General features: G+C 39.4%; 1 protein-coding gene across 1 annotated transcript; it reads right to left on the bottom strand.

Moving 5' to 3' along the window:
• Positions 1-498: 498 nt before the first annotated feature.
• Positions 499-19,137, bottom strand: lrrcc1 (leucine rich repeat and coiled-coil centrosomal protein 1). Its single transcript, XM_085254980.1, has 19 exons — positions 18,721-19,137; positions 16,995-17,200; positions 16,760-16,825; positions 16,486-16,653; positions 13,183-13,349; positions 11,881-12,099; positions 11,026-11,219; positions 10,145-10,319; positions 8,577-8,725; positions 7,374-7,578; positions 6,924-7,063; positions 6,315-6,516; positions 5,585-5,770; positions 5,120-5,294; positions 4,571-4,734; positions 4,197-4,405; positions 3,857-3,994; positions 3,161-3,296; positions 499-1,869 (listed from the first exon to the last, which is right to left on the bottom strand). The coding sequence occupies exons 1-19, from the start codon at positions 18,762-18,764 to the stop codon at positions 1,759-1,761; spliced, it is 3,054 nt and encodes a 1,017-aa protein (XP_085111106.1). The 5' UTR covers positions 18,765-19,137; the 3' UTR covers positions 499-1,758.
• Between the last annotated feature and the right edge of the window lie 863 nt (positions 19,138-20,000).

The raw sequence follows: 20,000 nt of genomic DNA, 5'->3' as shown, positions 1-20,000 counted from the left end.
AGAACAGGTTCACAAATATGAAAAAAAAAGACCTGCACTACAAATTGCATTATAAATGACAATTTCAGAAAACTGTTCATCAGCGTGAAATTGTGAATACTTTGAATATCTCATCATCTACAGTATGTGATAGCATCAAAAGATTCTGGGACAAGGCCAAAATTAAATATTATATGCCTGTCATCTCTGATGATATAGGGGTCCATTAGCATCAATGGCAAATTGGCAGCCTGCACCTCTGGAAATGCACTATTTATGTTGCAGGGTCTACAGGTTGTAGGGCAATATACCGTAATTCCCGAACTACAGAGCGCACCTGATTAAAAGCCGCATGCTCTAATTGTAGAAAGAAAATCAATTTTGTACTTGTACAGGCCGCACCGGATTTTAAGCCGTATGCGTTTCACCTGTAATATGAGATATTTACACAGAAATATTACACGTGAGGATTTTTAACGTTTAATATAAGGTAACATAAACATGGTAACATAAACGTTATGGTAACATACAAAAATACATACTGCAAATGCTTTTTTTCCTCGAACAGCGCCTGTAACACGGCTACCTTTAAGTCTACGTACGTATCGTAACACACAAATTACGTTGCTTGTGGTTTTTTTACGGAACAGTGCACAAACAACATTACAACGTCTCTTAACAACTGATAAAAATATATACCGTGTATATATACACTACTTGTCATTTTGATTGGTCTACTGTTACCAGGCAAAATGTTTTTGGCCGCATGAAAAAAGAAATGCATTAGCCACACGTCAGTATAAGTCGCAGTGTTCACAGTGTGGGAAAAAAGTAGCGGCTTATGACCCGAAAACTACGGTATATGCTCCCATCAACATCTTTTTCTGGGAAGGCCTTGCATGTTTCAGCAAGACAATGCTAAACCAAATACTGTAGCTATTACAACAGCAGGACTTCACAGTAGAGGTGTCCATGTGCCAAACCGGCCTCCAACAGTCCAGACCTTTCATTGCAGTTAGAATCAGACAAGAATGGAACACCATTCTCCCAAAAGTCCAAGAACTGATCTCCTCAGTTCCCAGATATTTACAGACTGTTGCTTAAAGTAGAACGGATGCCACACAGTGGTAAACATGGCCCTAGCCCATCTTTTTTGAGATGTGTGACAATCATCAAATTGAAAATTATCCTATTTTTTTATTTCTTAAAATATTATATCTATTCACTTAAAACAATTAATGTATTTTATTTTTTCTATTATGACTACAATATGGCTTTATGAGATGTGCAAAAAATTGCATTCTGTTTTTGTTTACATTCATCACAGCACCCAAACTTTTTGGAATTAAGGTTGTATTTCTTCATTTTAAATGAAAGGAAAACCTTCTGAATTAATTTCTGTTTACCTGCCTATCTTGGAGCAGTTAGACCACAAAGCTGTAATTTAATAACCATTTCAGCCTTAAATAAAACTGCAGGTTTGCATAACGTAGTGACATAACATTAAAGCAGTCAGTTTTGTGCTTTCCTGTGTTTACTCGGAACTGGAGTAGTTATGATTGTTCTTAATGTAACTCTGTATTTAAGAACACAATTTAGCTTCTTTCTATCTGAACTAACCACAAACTGTTAAATCATTATGTCTCATTAGCCTTTTGTGGTCTCTGGTTAGAAACAGAAAACAAAAATAAGATCAAAGAAGAATTTATTGAATAAATAATACAGTACTAAAATAGAACTTATTCTAAAACAAAAATACAAAAACAACCCCGTTATTTGTTAAAAGTCTTTTAGTACACTGCTGAGACGTTTCATTTTCTCTTCCATGATTCTCTTGTTAGTTTCTGTCTCCTCCAGGAGCTGCCGCATCTCCTCCTCCACTTCAAATACCTGAGGAAGAAGCACAGACAGACAACATCAGCAGCAGAAACACAAACTGCTTTTCAAAACATTTGTATGTTAACTAGCATTTTATTAACCATGTCTTGATGGGTAAAATGCAATTAAAACCAGGCAATGACCAGAGCACACATTGGCAACATATGACCAGAGGGCCAGAACCGGTCGCTGAACCATCTCAACCCAGCCCTGGGTGTCTTAAAAGGACAAATAAACAATCCAACAAAAAAAGGAAATGGCATATTTTATGTATCAATTTTATCTATTATGTATATTTTATGTTGAGATGATTAAGTCTAATACATCTGTAAATGGTAAATGGCCTGTATTTGTATAGTGCTTTACTTAGTCCCTATGGACCCCAAAGCGCTTTACACTATATTCAGTGATCGACCCATTCACACACACATTCACACACTGGTGATGGCAAGCTACATTGCAGCCACATCCCAAGGACACAACGACCGAGACTGTCCGGGGCTCGAAACGGCAACCTTCCGATTACAAGATGAACTGCCAACTCTTGAGCCACAATTGCCCCCAATAATACCATTCAGTAAGACTCCAAATGAATGTGTGCCACACAAACAAAGCTTTTCTGTGCACTACAGCACTTTTTACTCATATTTTTCTGGGGGGGTGTCAAGATTTACTTTATTGTCATTCAGCACTACTTCAAAGATGTAATGCAGAACAAAACTATGTTGCACAAGCTCACTTCTTGGTTTTTGGACTGAGGTCCCATTCTTATTTGTAATGTGTACAAAAATCTGTGGACTATCATTCAATGCTGTGTGTACCACGTTTACATCAAAGTGCAGCACTTTACTTACTTTATGTTAGACAACATAGCCCTCTGAAGAAAACCCACCCCTTGACTGGAGGTATGACAAAAGAAAACATGCTTTACTTTAAAACATTTTCCTCATCATTATTTTTTAATCTAACGTTGTCACAGTGACTTTCATTTTGACCAGAAAAAGTGATGAATGTCATCAACTGTTGCATAACAACAAACCGTTACAGTATGAGAAGAATTTCAGTTTTTCAGTGACTGAATCTTCCCCATAATTTATAATGAATTATGAATCCAACAGTGAAGCAAGCGACTAAAGTCTGTTACGAAATGCTTCCGTTGCAGCCTCTCTTACACCTTATTTTTGAACTGTCACAGAGGAGGCAAACCAACGCTTGCGTTCCCCTTTCTCATACCAAGACATACCAGTTTCTTTCTTCCACTTTGGAGAAAAAAACATTTGTGGGAAAGCTGCCCACATTTTACCTTCTGATTGGCCTCTTCTATCTTTTGGTGTTTTTCATTAGCAAGTCCCAGAAGCTCAGCTTGATGGGCAGCCTGGACGGACTCCAGCTGTCGACGGAAAGCATCGTCCACGCAGTGTAATTTCTCTAGTGCAGCTCTGCGGAACAGACCAACACAAACGTGACAGGTTGCGTAAGGAGTGGTACTTTGGATGCTCTCCAAATGCTGCCTTGGGAAAAATACATGTCTGCGTTTTTGATGGTGAAGGGCCACAGGTATAAAGTACTAACACAGGAAGTGCAGCCTTATGTGATCATTTATTTACAACAAAAGCATTCACCTTGCCTTGCTTTATGGGGAAAAGACTCAAACACTTTCCTAATCCTGATATGACATCTGAGACTTTTTAAGTACCATAACATTACAGTTTCATAAGGGCTTTGTTAAAAACTACTTCTTACTGGTGCAAAATCTACAAAGCTATATATCATCTTTCTTCTGAGTTCTTCCCAGCAGGCAGGCAAACATCAAACACACAACAATCAATGATAGAAACCAAACAACAGCACTCTAGACACAAAGAAAGGCAAATAAAATGCATTTCAACATGCCTGACCCAAGAGAGTGAACCAGCAGCAGTGCAAAAGTATCACTGAAAGTCCCTGATAAGGGCAGTCTCTGAACAACCGGGAGAGAATAACTTGATATTTAACATACCTGTGTGCTTCTGTTGCCTTTTCTCTTTCTTCCAGCAGCAAGCACTCCCTGGAATCAAAGTTCTCCTTCATACGCTTCACCTGGCTCTCCAGCCGAGTGAGCAAGTCTGCCTTCTCCTGCCACTTCTTAGTGGATTCACTAAAAAGATGAAAGACACAAAGCATAAAACATACTGGTTTAGAAACAGCTTAAAGCTTTAATGTCTGATCATCTTCGGGTCAGTAGCACCACTAACATTGGAACTTGTTTGATTTAAACACAATTGTTACCCTAAAATGTCAGAAAGTACTCTGCCTAAAGCAGGCCCTTTTCCTTTTTGTGGTTATGCTGGGGTACTTGCCTGTAAACTCTTTTGACCTGCTCGAGCTCTGCCTCCTTGTCTTCCAGCTGCTGCTTCAGTTCCTCCTTGCGCAGGCTCAGATGTTCCACTCGCTCTTTCAGTTCAGCCTGCTGGGTTGTTTCCTCCTCCAGCTGCTCTTGAAGCCTCTTCTGAGCCTTTGCTGCCTCCTCCTTCAGCCTTCGGATCTGATCATCACGCTCCTGCAAGGACTACAAAGCAGTGACTGATAATGAGAAACTGCATGATAATATGAATAAATGCATAAATGATTACAAAGCACAACAATGACGGTTAAAACACAAAAGTTTTGTTTTGTTGTTGTTTAGCTTGGAGTTTGAGCCCTCTGGCTTGAGTAAAACAAGTTCTCAACCTACCTCTTTGAGTCTGCGAATGGTTTCTGTCTGGTCGTCCATGATTTTGGCTTTGATTCTAAGAGTATCATTGTCCTTCTCATTCTGTTTCCTTTGAGCCTCCAACTCAGCACTCAGCACCTCTATCCTGGCCTCTAAACGACCACGGTCCTGAGCCAAAGACGCTCCTGGAAAAGAATAACCCATCAAAATGTCGCTTTAACTCTCTATGTAAACACATGTGGAAGACAAACGTTAAGAGGGATATAAAAAAGAAAGCTGGCCCGGTGTTTTCTAATTGTGCATCTGGGCTATAACCACTAGATGGCAGACTTTTACCTGATAAAAATGTAAATCAGCACGTACTGTATTGAGCCTCTTTTTAAATTACCTCTAAGGTGGAAATCTCCAAAATTTTACGAGTTAAGCACAAGTCAGTGCATTAGATTGGCTCCAGGGAGGACCCGCACCACTGATTGCCAATAAACAGCTAAAACTGCATTATCAGCTTTTTCTGTGCACTGCAGGGCAGACTCAAGGTGCAAAACAAGTACTCTCCTGAATTTTTCCCACCTTGCTGAGCGAGCTCCTGGCCCCAAATCTTCCTCTCTACCTTGAGGCCGTCTATCACCGACTCCTGAGCCATGAGCTGAGACAACACTCTAGCCTTATCTTTCTTAAGCAACTCTAGCTGCAGGCCAAGATGCCGGTCCTGTCCTACCTCTGCTTCCAAGGAATGCAGACGGCTCTGGCAGAGAGAGACAGACAGTATTAATGATCAATGGCCATCTGTCATGGATGGCAGATGGGAAGGCAGCTGGACCATTCAGTATTCATGATGTCTCAAAGTAGTCAGTCTCCTACAGGACCAGGGTTAACATGTTTTTGAAAAGGCAGTGACTGATGAATCTGTGCCCATGCTATCTCACATGAAGTCATATTTCAATATTTTAAATCCTGCAATCTGGACTCAAATCCAGTTGAAATGCTGGAATAAAAATCACCCACATCTCCCTCTCTTACTGCAATGCTGCACACCTTTAGATCAGTGACAGCATCTCTCTTGGCTTTGATGAGCTCAGAGATGCGGCTCTTCTGTTCTTTGACCATAGCAGTGAGCTCCTGCACTAGAGAGCCTGATTTCCTCTCCCTCTCTTGGGACTGGGCCAGGGTTGCCTTGAGTTCCATCAGCTCTGCAGTCATCTGATCACACGCCTCCTTTACCTACAGAAAAAAGTGAGAGTGTGGAACTGAATGTTAATAAGAAATCTTGGGAGTTAACCAAAGCGTAGGTCCGAGCATTACCTGACACTTTAATCGGTCAGAACAGTTTCAGAGCCATGGCTTTACAGAAACACGTGCCCCACAATAGCTTTTTCACACTTTTCTCAAAGGTCACAAGTTTGGGTGACTAAGAGCAGAAATTTGTGCAAGCAGTAGCAATCAAAAATGAGATTACATTTTTGAACATTCTGAATTGATTCGAGCCCAATCCTTTTGTAAGCTTCTGTCCATGTGGCAATCAAAGACTACTTGTCCAGAGGCAAAAGATCCTAATTCAATACCAGTTTTCCCCATCGTGCTGAAAAAAAAACCCATCAGCCAAGTCTCTCCCAACTGGGTGAAATCAAGTTCAATCATTTCACTTTTTAGTGTTCAAAGTAATCATTTATCAGCTGGACTGCTCAGAGATTGTAGTGTAAAATTCAGGGCAACATTACAGTGATTATAGGCCATCTGGATGGCAGGGGTCCATCTTTTAGCAGACCTCAGAGAAGCGAGCAGCCTCAATGGTTAGAGCCATGCGGAACTCGTCCTCCAGAGCAGTGTACTGTTTCCTGCCCTCTGCCAGCTTCTCCTGCAGCTCCGCCTCCCTGTGGCTGTGCCTTTCTTCCACTGATGCCACTTCCTTCGCCACAGCATCATGAAAATCTGCCCCACCGGGTTGTAACCGCAACTCTAGTTGTTTTCTGTAGGAAGAATGACGCAAACGAGGATAAATGGAGACTGTGTCGTCAACAGAAACTCTAAAGGCATGTAACTGCTTATTGTAATCTGTTTTTGCATTTGTATCTTTTTTTGCATTTGCATCCAATATTTAATTTAGATGCAAATTTCTAAATTAAACAACATTAGATATTAGAACCCCTTGAAACTTGGCATTCAATCGGGTACCTTGGGGGATTCATGACAAATAAGCAATAATAAAACTTTTCCAGATTTCTAAGCATTTTATAATATTTCAAAATTTATGAGAAAATGTTGCATTTATCTAGGATCACACTGCTCATGAGAAGCAACTCTTTTACAGAAATGGTTTCCATGGCATCTAAAGATGAACTTTATATTTAGCAGGGGTTCTTCTTCTTAGATGTACCTGTGCTCTTGTTCCCTGGCTGCCAGCAGTTCATGCAGCTGCTGCAGTTTGTCTTTGTGCTGTCGTACTGACGCTCTCTGGATGTCCAACTCTCTCTTCAGAGCTGCTGCCTTGTTCTGCAGTTCCTGTTGCCTTTTTATCTGAGGAAGGTCAGCACATGTTTTATACCAGCCTGTCAGAGCTGAATGACCTCTCTGTACTGAATCCTTTTATCTATCTGAATGTATTCACTCCAGGCTGGATCAGTGAACTAATGCGTCGTTACAATCAAAAATTAGAGCGATAAGGGGAGCTCAGCGGCAGGTAATCGAATGTAGCAGAAGCAGTGTGATAAACTTGCTTTGATGGGAGAAAAACTGTATGTCGAGCATCGATTAGCACCGCCTGACTGAATATACCTTATCTTTATCAACATGATTTGTTCTAGGGGAAATAAGCGAACATCTGTACCTCTTCAGCCTGCTGGTGAGCCCTAAGCGCCTCTCCGTGGGAAACGCTTTCCTCCAGTCTATGCAGTGCAGTTTTGTGCTGCTCCTCACAGCTGCGGGCCTGCTCCAGCTGCTGGGTTAGGGATCGACACCTCCCCTCCAGCTCCTCAACACGAGCCTGCAGCTCAGAGTGCCCCGATCGCTCTTTCAGCAGCAATTCTTTCAGTCTGGACGGGGAGAAAAATACGATAAGGGTGTCCAAGGGAAGCCGCGGTACTACTCTGAATTTCTCTTTTCACTTTATATAGAAATTGGTACCAGAAAGCACTCCCCAATTCTGTGATGCCCTTGGCTGTCCTTCCATAGTGTCAAATATGTGATAGCTTTTGAAATTGAAGAACTCTAACGCTATAGTATAGTCAAAATCTTATCTCATGGGAGAGACAATGGAAGTAGAAATGGAAATGAGGCACACAGGGGACAACTAAGAAACTATAAAACAGTAGAAGCAGCTCACGCACAGTAGTCCACTATTAAAATGTGCTTTGATGAGTCACTGTAATCTGTCTCTCGCTGAGCATGGACGGCAACAGTAACAGCCGTGTTCAGTGTCATTAGAAAGTGACAGTTAAGATTGATTTGTGTAATACTGCTGACATATGCGCGTCATCGGGCCTCTAATTACAACCATAATGCAGATTTATCTAAGCAGGATGTGGTGCCAGCGAAGACCGTACAGAGCAGAAGTAAAATGGCCTTGTGGCAGCAGAGATAGGAATATTTAATCAAAGCCTCTGGAAATTTAAATGTTAGGTATATAATCAGGATGGCTGCGTCGCTTAATGATCTTTATACTAAATAGCTTTATTATCGCAGACAACTGCAGGCATACTTGAAAGGTTTTTGGTGTAATGGAGCCAAAATGTGAGCATGATTTCTAAAGAGACTATGGCACCGTGATAGTGAGACATTTTAATGGTGGGATAGATACTCATTGTTGAACAATGAGACACGCAGCAGGCCTTGGTCTCAAGAGAGCCAATACAAAAGATGAAGAGAGTAGAAACAGATGAGGATCCATTATGAAGCTGACAACTAAAATCCACAGAGAAGAGTTCAATTATCGCTTTTTTTTCCAGCATGATATCTGCTTTAGAGCTGCCTAACAGATTCAAGTGGAGGTTTGTGATGAGAGGCGTCCACGGTAAATGTGCCTCCCTCTTACCTGTCTGTAGTGTGCAGGGCCATGCTCTGAAGGTCCTTTTCCTCGCTGACCTTGGTCTGCAGGCACTTGAGCTCCTCTGTTAGCTTTCTCACAGCTTGTTCTGCTTTCCAGCGTCTTTCCCGTTCCTGGTCACGCTCCTCCACAATCGTCTGAGCAGAACACATACACAAAGTATGAATTCCCAGAGTAAACACACACTGAACGCTTAAAAAAAAAAAAAAAAAAAAGTCATTTTTTCTTTAAGTTGAAATACCAATTTATTCTTACAGCTCAAGTGTTTTTTACAGTTTTATTTAAAGCATCTCGTTGTTTTTGTAGGAACAATGAAAGCAACATTGAGGATTTTTACCCCCCCTGTATAAACAAGTGAGTACCCCTCAAAAAATATTGTTAGGAATAAAAGATATTTCCACCATTTTTCTCTCGTGTTACATCTGCTTTGAGGATAAATCCAATATTAGAAATTACTGCATGGGATACGTGCCAGAAACAAAAGCCTGTGCTGTCCAAAAAAATATTAAAGAACAACTACCATCTGCCAATAAACATGGAGGACATGACACTGCTTTTTTTTTTTTTTCCTGCTTTTTTTTAAAATAATATGCTCTGAACGGGCAGATCAAATAAAAGAGTTGTTTGGCCACAGTGGCAGCAGATATTATCGATGCATATGAATCACAGTTTTTCAGGAAGAGACCCTGAAAGAGTCTGTGAATTATGACTGTAGAAATATTATGACTGGTGTTGCTTTGTTGCCTCAGGATTGGGGAGTTTGCAGGAATTGATTGAACTGTGAATTCTGCTTGAAGATAACAGACGAGCGTTTGTCCAAACGTTGAAGTAAAAGTGGACCCGTCAGCAGGATAAAGAATGGCAGACAAAGAACAAGAAGCACAGATTTAAATCATTTCAGATGTTGGGGGCATTTGAAGCACACAGTATAAGTATGAAAAATCATTAATCTCTTGCAATAGAATGAATTTTACATGGAGGTTGTCAAATAATATCAGCAAACTAATGTAAGAGACTTGTAGAGAACTACATGAAATGCCTACAAGAAGTTTGTTCTGTTACTTTGACAGAAGAATGTTGGATCTGTTGATATTTTTGTTGAATAAATGATTGAAAAAATAGAAACTTTCTTTGTGGAAAGGAATCGAATGTTTTCTTATCACAACAAAAAGCCAAGAGTTTCATTAAATGTACTAAAATTAAATAACCAAACAGATGATGGACTACTGGCTTGAACTCTATTTTGCGCATAATTTAACAAAGTTACCACAAAGAAGTTATTGACATCACAAAGATAAAGTCAATGTTACTGAAACAAAGCTCTCAGAAACAAAGAGCAAAACATGAAAAACCTTCTGTTTACTGTGGTCCTATTTCTGCTGTCACCTTCTAAAAGCATTATCCATTTATTCTATTCCTGCATTTTTTTTTTTGTTTACACAAATGTTTCTGCAAACACACCAATTTACTCTCTTTTTGAATGGGGACAGAACCGTTTCTATTTTACAGTCACTCAATAAAAACAGAAGCAGCTAGGTGACCCGTCCATCGTGTACCCTGTAGGTTTCCTCCTCTTCAGTGGATCTGGTTTTCATATCGCCTGAGGCCTTAGCTGCTCTTAAAGGTCCTTTCCTTGTTGGCCTCACTGCCTCTGCACTCCCTGTGCTACCAGCCTTCGTCCTGGATCCAACGGCAGACTTTGAAACCCTCCGTTTATGATTCTCCTGATCGCTGCACATAAAACATATCACAAGTATTAAACTGGCTGTAAAATAGATTCTAAACAACCCTCCAGCTAATGTCTGGCTAAACAAAGGTCAAAGCAGAAGATTTACTGAGTTTTATAGGGAAGCAAAGTCTGAACAACTTTGAATTTTGAAGTAATATTTCAAAGTAACCTTTTTTTGATGAGGGCTATTGTGAGATTACTTAAGTTAAATTTCTGAATCTTAAGCACATGTCATTAGTGGATGATGAAGTAAGATGAGGGGGTTGACCAGAGAAGCGTGGCCATTAATCATGCGAGTGAGCTGCCGGCGGTAATTTCTAACAGAGAGGAGAAACATCTATAACATATCATCTCTCTGAGGAAAATTTATCACCCCCTCTCAAGTGGGAGGTAAAAGGAATTTCCCTAATCAAGATACCTGATAATATTAAGTTGATGCATGATGAACAATATGGAAAAACCCATTGCTGCATATTGTTTGGTGAATGTATGAATGTGATTATCATTGCTTAGAGGTACACTCTCTGATTTTGATGTAGTGCCCACCAGTGCTGAAAATGTCTTCACATAGTTTAGGTTCATCAAGTTTTAGGCTTTGCTAAGTTGGATCTCAGCTGCTATAACAAAATCAGGGAGTCCAAATATAAACATGATGGCATTTCAAAGCAGCTAACATGACACCAGAAATCTCTTTTGGTGCAGAATCACCTCTCTGATCTCTTGGTCTCTTTGGTGGTTGTCGACGATGTTACGCTGTCATGGTATTTGGGAATTCTCGTTTGCCTCCTGTTTTCCTTCCCGCTGTCACATTCACTTTCTGAAGTGCGGTCTGTGTCCCGCTTGGCTTTCCGTACCATCACCACAGAATGGGCAGATCTTCTGGATTTATTATCTGCAGGGTTCTGGGTAAATAACAAAGAAATACTTAAAAGGTTTTTTTTGTCACCCCCCGGTTCCTTATATTTTTCTAGGAAATATTAAAAAAGTGGGAAATAGGTACACCAACATCAGTTAACACAAATGGCACATAAGGCAAAAACAGAGTTTTTACAGTTTGAAGCTGTGATCAGACTCTTTTCAGATGGTGGGTCAAATATGAATATACTTTTTTGGGGACAAGATCCCCAACATCAGTGGCTGAAATCCTGCCCGAAACCATGATAGAGCCTCCACTGTGTTCAACAGATAGGCTACTTACAGCTGGGAGGGGTAAAAATGACAAGAAAGCCTGGCTCATTATAAGCTAAATATAAAGAGCAGAGGGGTGATTTAGGAGTTTTGCACACTACTTTATTTGGGGATAAATCACCATTTAAGAGCCAAATGTGCAAAAATTAATTTATGTAAAGATGACTTCAGAATATCGCCATGAATAATTTATATTGAACAAATAACTTCAAAGTGCAGTAGATTAAGAGAACATCAATTACATTAACATTTAGTACAACTTTTTCTTTCCCACCTTTTCCTACTATCATTATTTTAAAAAAAGCCAAAAAACAAAAGAAAAAAAAACAACAAGGCACATATGCGCAAAAAATTGATCTTCAAAAAGGTGTACACCTGCTGGATGAGCTGGGACATCTGGTGCTCCAGTTTCCTGATGCGCTCTTCATTAACGGGGTCTCCTTTATCAGTCACAGTGGAGCGAACCGGCTGTGTGCGCGGAGGTTCTGGTTGTGTGACTGGGTCTGTGATTACTTCTGAGGTAGCACCTCTCTGACGAAACTGGGTCAGCAGCTGGTCAATGCGGGGTGTGGTGAGAGGAGCATCGCCTCTGACCTGCAACGGAAACTTTCACTTTTATTTCAGAGTTTCCAAATGCAAAAGTGTGGTTTCGAATTATAATGTATTTACAGGACTTCATTGCAGAGACAGAAAAGAGTTAATAACGGCAAGAAAAATGGCTTCTACTGCAGTTTGTTTTCCTGTAGAAAAACAGACAGAAACTGCCATCTGGTGCAATGAATATGCAAAGTAGTATATTGTAAAGCAACCAAACTTTCATCATCCCAGTATACATAAATTCATTATGTTCCAATAATTCAGTGACAACCGGGAAATCTATTTGGCTCGATGATATTCCTCGTTGCAGCGAAGCAGACCTACATAATTAGCAAAGCTGTGTAATTATGATATTTTGTCTTAGGTTAATACAAAGTGTTTGTGTGAGGTTTCTCCGGGTGAACCGATTTCCTCCGATGGTACAAAGAGGTGCATTAATTGTTGACTTTAAATTGGACAAAGGTAAAGATGTGAATGGTTGTCTGTCTGTTCTCTGATGGACTGGTGACCTGTACACTGCATCCTGCCCTACGACAGCTGATGGGATAGATGGAATTTGTGTTTTTGCATAACTAACCACCCTCTACTCTTCTGTAAATAGTACGTGCTTTATTTATTAAATTTTTTCTGTGCTTATTAATCTATTATTATATTTTATTTATTTATTTGTGTGTAGTGAACCCGAAAAGTAAGAACCTCATTGCTCAACATACCCACAGTTATTTGTGGTGTGTATGACAATAAAATTCTCGGTTCTTCTTTCTTTTGTATCAGGAGCGCAGGATTTTGATATGCTGCCTATCAGGCAGTTGAGCATCACTCATACAATAAGTGGAAACTGTTCTACAACTTTCTTGTTCTCATGCGTCTCACATTCTGTTGCGTTATGAAAGCTGTAAATTAATTGTTGGGAAATAACTTTATGTTTGTGTCAGTTGCAAAAAAGCAAACACATGGCGAGAGACTTTCCGGTCAAATAAAACAGGATTTAATAACAAAAGTCCCTAAAGCATGGTGAGTATATCTAAACAAATAAAAGAACTACACTGGAATTGATAGTAGCTTAGCATAAAAAATTACCGGTTCATTGTGACTTGTGTCAGATGAGAGTAGAAGGTCCACGTAATCTTCTAGACCGGGGATATCACAGAGACTACTGAGACTTTGAGGTGATCGGTTTCCCAGTCGGTTTAGGCCATCCAGAACAGAGACCTGCGGCAGTGACCGCAAAACAATCTCCCTGTAACCTGCAGTAAGATAGGAACGCAGGTGTATCAGAGAAACCTGTCGAGGCCTGATTGCCATGAGTCTCTTATTCAGTAATGTCACATCAGTGGTGCATATGACCTTCATGAAAGATCAAATAATTCATTCTGAATGAATAACCTTTGTGTGTCACCTTCATATGCACTACTGATGTACCCTATTTAATAGGTAGTGAGCACAACTTATGCAAGTATATCTACACATACAGACAGCAAGAGTTGCAAGAGTGCCTTCTCGTATTTAACAACATGAAAAGAGACGCCTTCAACAACTAGTGCTGTGAATTAATCATTAACTGGAAGATATGGATAATGGGTGCAAAGGATCACTGAAAAGCTTTTTACATTAATTTAACTGCAGCCAATCCAATTAATGAAGAAGCCAAATATAAGATAAACAAAGAGATTAAAAGATCACAGTCATTACTAATAGCGGCTGTCAGTTTGACTGATATTCACTGGACTTTCATTACAGGGGGAGTTTTAAATCAGTTATTCTGCAAAATTGGAAAAAATATCCTCTAAAACTGCTGTTCATAGCTGATATGCTGGGTGCTATTATTAAAGTTTGATCCAACTGCAGTTGGAAAATATGAATTAAATTGTTTATCTTTTTTATATATATATATAATTTATGTATCGACCTATTTTTTTCTGTAATTGGATAACGTACAACAAACTTTTGCTTTTTGCAAATTCAGCGAACTGACATACTCGCATTTGATGCGGAAATGCTCAAAATAAAGTGTAATCCAAAGAAGCGATCCTGGAAGACCTGGAACAAAGTTACAATTCCAACTTTTCATCTTTTCATCTCCTCTCACCCCTGCCATCAGAGACCCTGGCCTTGTTACCACAGCCAGTCTGCAGTAAACATCACATCATAGTCTTTGGTTCACCACAACAGGAAACCTCATTAGTGCTTATCTCCATCAATAAAGCCAAAATATCATACCCCCTGGAGTCCCATCTGCACTCTAGTCTTCCTTCTTACAAAACTACGCACAATTCTGAAGTTAGCCTAACTCTGCCCAGGAGCACACAACAGAGACACAACCATAAAGCACAACTAACAGAGTATTATTACAAAATGAACATCTTACAATAATAATAATAATAACAATAATAATCTTTCATAGTAGCTGATGTGATGATTTCTCACTGACTTCTGAGATTAGATGGTTGACATTCCATTTAAGTGCCCTCCATTATGTTTCCTGGGATTTTTCCATTCCTTCAGTGTGTTATAGGACTTTGTTGGTACATGTTAAATGTCTGCAAAGTGTCAAAGGGAGTTTTTCTTCCCCTATTCTTCTGAATTTATATCCATTCTTTGCTACTTAGCAAACACCTTGTTGACAGTCCAGTCTTTCATCTACATCATTATGTGATACATGCAAAATGCCTGACAAAAGGTGAATTTGGGATGTTCTTAAACAAAGAATGAACAGCTACCAAGCAGCTTGCCAGATGCTTTTCTTACTCAAAACAATGACCTAAGGCGTTAGGAGAGACTGGACTTCTTTGTCCAAGGTGTATTTGATGTCCTATCCACTCTAGAAAACCTCGTCACAGAGAGACACCTCCCTGCCCTCTTTGCTCTGGAAGGTGTTCCAACGAGCATCTTTTCAATAGCTGTCCAAAAGCCTTTAGAGGCAAGCACTATTGCTGGTGCCATGACCAGGTCTTCAAGGTAAATGCTTTTAGAAACACCAGATGCAACCATCTGCCAATGACTATCACCTTTATAAGAATTGGGGAGAAATCTCGCCCCTAAGCTGAAACTACCGCCTTGGTTAAGCAGCCGAAGTTCTCAGTCCAGATTATAATATCAAAACTGCAGCCAGACGTGACCACTGTGTCCACATTCACCAAGGAAGTGATTATGCTGGAAATAATAGTACTCTGGGAACATCATATGGATGAGGAAATTGAAAGCATTTCAAGTTAATGCGTGCTGAAGAAAAGGCAGGTGATCCCGCTGACAAAAGGAGGACCATTAAATCAGCTGCCAAAACCACAGAGAGAGCAACTATGTGGCTTTCAATTATGAGGGTTGATTTGTGGACAATTCCTTGTGGGACACAAGCTGGGATCAGACCAACCTCAACTAGCTCACCCCACTGTTGTAACACCTGAAAAAGCACCTAAAAAAGCTTCCACAAGATATGTTTCATCTAGCTAACTAACATACACTTGGACAACAATGACAACACAGCATTTGTAGATATTTAAAACTTTAAATTTGACACTGAATGTATGCAATATGAGTAAGCTAATTTAGTCTGAATTACAGACTACAGTTTTATCACTACTTAAGGGACAAATTTACTTTGCAACAGTGAGCTCCTATTGGCAAAATAAGTCATTTCCTGTATACTGCTGGTTCCATTAAAAAACACATACACACACGCAAACATTTTTTTTAAATGCAAAAAAGACTGAACAAATTGCGTAAAAAATAAATATATGGAAGACTGGTATATTTTTCCGCTTGAGGAGCAAGTCTCACACGCACCATTAGGGCGCTGCTCTAATATAGCCATTTACATTGATGTCAGTGAAAACGTATTGCTGCACTTGCTGGGCGTATGTTATTACACATTCAGTGTAGCTACAGGTTCGTACTAAAAATGAAAGGAACAGAAACAAATGAATTCAGAGGGAAACAGCTCAAATATACAAGTACAATGACTTTCAATGCTGAGTTAATGCCCTTTTAGATAAACCATGTTTTCAATGCATTGTGTTTTAATGAAAATTCCATCCCAACAAACATAAGCCTTCTTGTTTGGTTCTCCTACATCAGGCCAGTGCATTTACACATCTGATAGGTCAACATGTACAGCTATCACATCAATCAGCTGCTTGATACAACTGCACTCCAATACAGAAGTGGTCACAGGCTCTATCAGCTGATGTGTCTGCTGGCCTTGTGGTTCAGATAAGATATTGAATACATATCACAAAGCTTCTGGCTCGTTTGTTGCTTCCGTTCTCTCTGCATTTTAAATCTGTATTTCTACAATCACTGTTCACCCTCTGAATATCGTTAAGTACCAGTTTTTTGTTATAGATGTGAACAGGGCTCCTGTCTATGAGTGTTAAGGTTTCCTACCTGGTGACCTACAGACAGGGTTGTCTCTGCCATCCTGACTTAAAATCACCTCTCTTAACCCTTGTATTCCCAGAAGGCACTGCAGGAGGTGATCAATGCTGTCCAGGTAGTTGCTATGGAGACTGAGGTGTTTCAGCTTGTACTCCGTGCCATGGAGATACAACAAGCCTAATGAAGGCATGAAGAATTGACAGCATTGAAGCATCATTCACTTGTTAGCATTCTCATTTGGATGCAGAAAAAGAAAACACTGTTCAGGCAAAATTCAACTCACCGCTGAGATCATTTATCTGATTGTAGGACAAGTTTAATCTCGTTAAATTCACAAGCCCATTCAGTGCTGGAGTGAAGGGAGAGGACATTAACAACTGAGTGATTTTACAGCTCATAGAGCAGTGACAGCAATGTCAGGGTAAACACAAGATCCACTAATAAAGAATTATTACTTGGAGAACTCACAGAGAGCAGAGGCATTTATTATCTCTGTTAAATGGTGACTAAAGACTCACCTTCAACCTTGGTGATTAAGTTGCAGGATAAATTTAAAGTCCTCAGGGAAGTGAGGGAACTCAGACCCACAATCTTAGAAATGCAATTGGAGGAAAGGTCTAAGTGTCGCAGGTGCCAAGCTGAGGTCAGGCCCTCGATCCTCGGGATGTGATTGCAGTGCAGATTAAGTGACGCTACAGTGGGTATCAGGGGAATATCTAGCAAGCTAGAAAGAGGGCAACAAGGTCAGATTCACAGCGGAAGGTAAAACTTTGTGCAAATAAGTACATGTTCTGAAGGTAAATGTGTACCAACTAATGACTATTATAACAATAACAATAAATTTGTTAATTTATTTAATCAATTGCTTAACAGTTTACTTTAAATGATGTAAAATCTCCTCTGAAAATTCTAAAAACTCAATCCAAGTGTTTAAAACTTAGAGGGTATTCAGTTTTCAATGACATTAAAGACAATTCTCATATTTTACTACAAAGAAAATATTCCAGATAAGCAACCTCTTGTGGACTACTAAAAACATGGCATTTATGCAAATACAGTTTCTGTTGCCTAAGTGTCTCTCAGTTGACTGATGATTCTACTTGTACTTCTATTCTCTCCATATTCGCGAGTTATAGTCTTTACACAAACTGTGAGAACTGAAAAAGCAATCAAACATGAAATCAAACAGAATAACTGGCAAGTCCTGACGGCGAATAAATTAAGAAAAGTCAAGCCCTCTGGTTACAGCTTTTCAGCTAAGAGAATAGGTTTCTGTTATTAAAATATTTTTGGGTTTGGATTTTCAGTCTGTCATACACCCATCAGTCACTGTATTAGTTACACCTGTCCTACTGCTATTAAACACAAATATTTACTCAGCCAATCACATTCCAGCAGGGCTCGAGGAAATTGAGGATAGAGTTCATACAGGGTCACCAGACCTGAACAACAGAATATTGGAGAAATGATGTGGATCTGTACATCTGCAACATTTCAATATGGACCAAAATATTAACAATGAATTGCCACAATGAATTAGGAGAAAATGCATCTTACCCTGCAATGAAAAGGTGTGCCTATTACAGTGACTAGAAAGTTCAAATTATATACAGAACATGGGAATTTAGAACTAATTTAAAACTGACAACCACATAGCCCTTTTTTATTTGCACTTGTTTGTCTGCATATTGCAAGACAGTAATATTGAATTCTTGGTAGTAAAGCTTTTGTCCACCTAACATACAGTCTTTTTAAAATCTGTATTCACTAGATAATGAAGTAGATGACGCTAATAACCTATATAGGCCTTTTCCCCACAGTGCTTAACTTATCTAGGCTTTACTTTAAAGAAATAAAATATTTGTGTTACTTCATTTCGCAATTCAACATTATTTACAGCATTCTTTGTCTGCACTCGCAGGAATGTATCATCTTATTTTATCTTATCTAGAATCAGATCTATACAATTGAAGAATGGTACTGATGTCAACAAAATGTTATTCATATGTTATTCACACGTGTCATTCTCATACAGCAATGAGTTATAGTTCACATTGTATGGGGTCTTATTGTTCCTTATAAATATCACGTTTATCATCAGATTAAAATTGTAACGTAAAGCTCGTCATGAAGTAAGTAAATATTCATGCCAGACTTAATCGGTTCGTCAGTGGTACATAGTAGTCCCTTATTAGCTGATGTAATGTAAATTTTGATACGTTAGTTGTGAATAGGTAACTTTACCTTGTTATGTTCTTGTCAATAAGACTCAGCTCCTTGCCTGCCATAACGACGACATGTAGCTGTCCCACCGCTACGCGTAAAGTCTGCTAACTAACAAAATAAACCAAGGAACCGCTACCGACATCAGGCTAAACACGTAGAAAACTCGCTAAAAAAAGTCGACGAACACATCCTCTGAACAATCCTGCTAAGTTACCCAGCAGGCTAGCCAAAGTTTAGCGACTACCGAGCGGCCTCAAAGGAGCCAAACTTATTATAGGCCATCAACAGAGAACAACTGCAACTTCTGGGAGAGCCCAAAAGCCTTTCGTACTTCATTTTCTAACAAAGTGTTGTAAATTTATTGTTCGTTGGAGTTCAGTTGAACTAACCGCTTCTCGTATCATACTTCCTGTTTACTAGACGTCGCTAACGGGCACATCCGGGACAGATTCTTTGCTCCGCCCACCTCTAGAAACGTAACATGTTCTCTTCACTCATAAGTACATTTCAATTTCAATTTTTAATCATCTTAACCTGCTGCACATCCTTTCAGCTTGATCCCTCTTCCTACCCAATCAATACAAGTCCTTTTGTCATTCCTTAGTGTCCTGTCTCAAATACAACTCGCTATATGCCTTTTCCTTTGCCTTCACCTCCTCGTTCTTTACCTACTTGACAATCCCACTTTTCCTTTGCTGACTTATTCTACCTTTGCCTTTGAATGCTTTACTGCACTTCCTGATTTCATCACCCAGTATGCATTAGAGTCACATCTTTAAATATTTCTGAAGTTTTATCAAAGAAGGAAAGCAAAGCTAAACTAAACTAAATCTGAAGCACTGGTGTTTGGCATGTCAGGGAATTAATCAGGAATGGTTCATAATATCACAGTGTACACTGTGATATTTGTAATACACTCAGTTAAAAGTGTAAATGAATAAAATTAATACACGTGTGAGAAATTTCATACGCTTAATTATGTGAAAGTGATAAATGACAGCCAGAGTGAAATACACCAACTCTGACCATGTAAAACAAATAGAAGAACATAAAGCTGATGACAGTTGACAGTTTTTGCAGTTCTGGAATTATTCATGGAGCAATAATTTAAATACAGATTTCTCCTTTCATGCTTGCATCCCCAAAGTTATAATTAATAAAACTTCCTACATTAGCACCGTCCTTGACTTATAGCCCTGTGAAACAATGCTTTCTCTAAGTTGAGTATCTTCGCTCAACTATGGCTAATCACAGATGTATTATAAAGATCCTGACCCCTATTATAGTCATAATTTATC

Source organism: Mchenga conophoros, linkage group LG18 (assembly GCF_057382185.1).
Source record: "Mchenga conophoros isolate Kocher_MC1m ecotype Shallow Benthic linkage group LG18, M_conophoros_male_GT1.1, whole genome shotgun sequence".
NCBI lineage: Eukaryota > Metazoa > Chordata > Actinopteri > Cichliformes > Cichlidae > Mchenga > Mchenga conophoros.
The sequence above is the reverse complement of the archived record's forward strand: the minus strand, read 5'-3'. Positions and strand labels throughout refer to the sequence as shown.